At 77.6% G+C, this 2604-nt stretch overlaps 1 protein-coding gene across 1 annotated transcript; it reads right to left on the bottom strand.

The window, feature by feature from the left end:
- Positions 1-247: 247 nt before the first annotated feature.
- Positions 248-2234, bottom strand: EGR2 (early growth response 2). Its single transcript, XM_074924313.1, has 2 exons — positions 1849-2234; positions 248-1479 (listed from the first exon to the last, which is right to left on the bottom strand). The coding sequence occupies exons 1-2, from the start codon at positions 2030-2032 to the stop codon at positions 248-250; spliced, it is 1416 nt and encodes a 471-aa protein (XP_074780414.1). The 5' UTR covers positions 2033-2234.
- Between the last annotated feature and the right edge of the window lie 370 nt (positions 2235-2604).

Raw genomic sequence — 2604 nt, 5'->3', positions numbered from 1 at the left:
CACCACACAAGGCACCAAGGACACCTCACCACGACGGCACTGCATGCATCCATCCTCCCGCCGCAGCCCCTATGTACACCCGCCGGCCCGGCCCGGCCCGGCCCGCCCCGGCCCGGCCCGGGGGAGCCCCGCGGCGCCGCCGGGCTCCGATCGCGCCCCGCCGGGCTCCGCTCCGCTCCGCTGCGCGCCCCGCCGCGCTCGGCGGCGGCTCCGCGGCTCCGCGCTGGGTCCTGCGCGCCCCGCGCCGTCAGGGCGTCCGCGTCCGCGCCGCGCAGGGGGCCAGGGCGGCGGCGCCGCTCCCGCCGCCGGGCTGCGGGCACCCGCCGGCAGCGGCGGCGGCGGCGGCTCCTTTCCGCTCCTTCTGGCGCAGGTGGATCTTGGTGTGCCGCTTCCTCTCGTCGGAGCGGGCGAACTTCCTGCCGCAGAAGTCGCAGGCGAAGGGCTTCTCGCCGGTGTGCGTGCGGATGTGGGTGGTGAGGTGGTCGCTGCGGCTGAAGTTCCGCATGCAGATGCGGCACTGGAAGGGCTTGTGGCCCGTGTGGATGCGGATGTGCCGGGTGAGCTCGTCGGAGCGGGAGAAGCGGCGGTCGCAGCCCTCGGCGGGGCAGGGGTAGGGCCGCTCGTGGACCGGCGTCTTGCTGGGCCGGTTGGGGTACTTGCGGGGCCGCAGGATGGGCCGCAGCGGCAGGTGGTGCGGGCTGTAGGCGCCGCCGGGCACCCGCCCGCCCGCGCCCTCGCCCCCGCCGCCGCCGCCGCCGCCGGGAGCGCTGCCGGGGGCGGTGCCCGCCGGGGCCGCCCCCATGGTGAAGTTGCGGATGGTGGAGAGCGGCGTGAGGGGCGGCGGGACGCGGAGCGAGTCGAGGGGGCAGGGGAAGGGCTTGCGGTCGGGGCCGGCGTGCAGCTCCCGCTGGCACTGGGGCGGCGGGAAGAAGCCGCCGTACTCGGGGATCATGGTGAAGAGCCCGCCGTCGGCACCCGCCGCCTTCGGGGAGGGGTAGGAGGGCGGCGGGGGGAAAGGCAGCGCCCCGCCGCCGGCGGCGGGCAGGAAGGCCGAGGAGGGGTCCTGCGGGTACAGGTCGCCGCAGCCCGAGTAGGGCGGCGGCGGCGGCGAGTAGAGGTGCTCCAGGTCGGCCGGCTGGCCCTGCGCCATGGTGCAGCCGAGGGCCCCGGCCAGCGGGTTGGGGGAGGCGGCGGAGGCGGCGGAGGCGGCGGTGGCCGAGGAGGAGGCGGAGGAGGCGGCGGAGGAGGCGGCGGAGGCGGCGGAGGAGGGCGTGCTGACCCCCTGCAGGATCCCCGCGCTCACGATGTTGATGATGCCCTCGGGGTAGCAGCCGGCGCCGGGGTACTGCGGGTCGATGGAGAATTTGCCCATGTAGGTGAAGGTCTGGTTGCGGGAGGCCGGGGCGCTGGGCGCGAAGCCGCCGCCGTAGGGCAGGTCCAGGGCCCGCTTGTCGCCCATGTCCACGTTGATCATGCCGTCTGGGGGGGGGGGGGGGGGGCAAGGAGCCGGTCAGCCCTCCGCGCCGACCCCCGCCGGGCGCCCCGGACCCGGCCGCCGCCCGCCCCGGCCCGGCCCGGCCCGGGGCTGCGGCGCGCACATGTTGCGCTCCGGCTGCGGGGGCTCCGCGCCGGCCCCAACTTTTCCGCCCCCCCCTCCCGCCCCGAGCCGGGCGCGGAGGCAGGGCTGCCGCGAGGGGCGCCGGGGACCCCGGCCGGGCGGCGGGCGAGCCCCGGGGGGCCGCGGCCCCCGTTCCAGCCTGCCCGCCCCCCTACCCCCGACTCCCCCGCGCCTCCGCCCGTCGCCCCCCGCGGGCGTCCCGGGCCGCCCCCCGCGCGGGCTGCGCTTACCTCCCGCCACGCCGCTCATCTGGTCGAACGGCCCCGCCGCCAGGTCGGCGTTGGGGAAGATCGCGACCGAAGTTGGCAACGCGGCGGCGGAGATGTCATCCGCGGGGTAAATGCCCTCGGGGAGCTGGTGCACGAACCCTCCGAGGGTCACCGGGATCTTGTCCACCGCCTTGGCGGTCATCATGGGGGCGGCGGGGCGGCCGGGGGAGCGGCGCTCCCGGCCGGCGGCGGTGCGGGGAGGGCGGGCGAGGAGGGGGCCGCTTCCCCCTGCCTCCCACTACCGGCGCGGGGGGACGGCGGGGAGCCGGCGCGGCGGGCGGGGGGGCATGGGCGGGCGGCCGCCCCGTCGCGGCGGTGCGGTGCCCGCGGTGCCCCGGGAGAGCCGCGCTCCCGCCGCAGCTCGCGCTGGAGGACAAGTCTGGCGGTAAGTATTTATGGGGGCCCCCTGAATGCCCGGGACGTCACTGCCCATATAAGGACTGAGGAACGGGGCCCGGCGATCACGTGGGCACCCGCGTGCGGGACCCACCGCTCCGACATCCCCCCCCCGAAACCCCAAACCCACCCCCCCATCCCCATCCGCGCCCCGTGGGGGCGGCCCCGACCCGCCCCGCTCCCGCTCAAGCCCCCGCCGCCGCCCGCCGCGCCGCCCAGGGGGGGATTCCGGTGGCGGGGCCCTTGTCCTAAAAAGGCGAAGATCCGGCCACGCCCCCTCCTGTCCTTTTTAGGGCTCGTTCCGGAAAATTTTAAAAAAGC

The sequence above is a fragment of the Athene noctua genome, chromosome 21 (assembly GCF_965140245.1).
Source record: "Athene noctua chromosome 21, bAthNoc1.hap1.1, whole genome shotgun sequence".
Lineage (NCBI taxonomy): Eukaryota > Metazoa > Chordata > Aves > Strigiformes > Strigidae > Athene > Athene noctua.
The sequence above is the reverse complement of the archived record's forward strand: the minus strand, read 5'-3'. Positions and strand labels throughout refer to the sequence as shown.

What these genes read in the sequence shown, in the direction of transcription:
- EGR2 (XM_074924313.1), bottom strand. Translation starts at nt 2,032, where the DNA reads ATGATGACCGCCAAGGCGGTGGACAAGATCCCGGTGACCCTCGGAGGG. An exon ending in GATGAGCGGCGTGGCGGGAG is followed by an intron (nt 1,480 to 1,848) that starts GTAAGCGCAGCC and finishes CCCCCCCCCCAG; the next exon opens with ACGGCATGATCAACGTGGAC.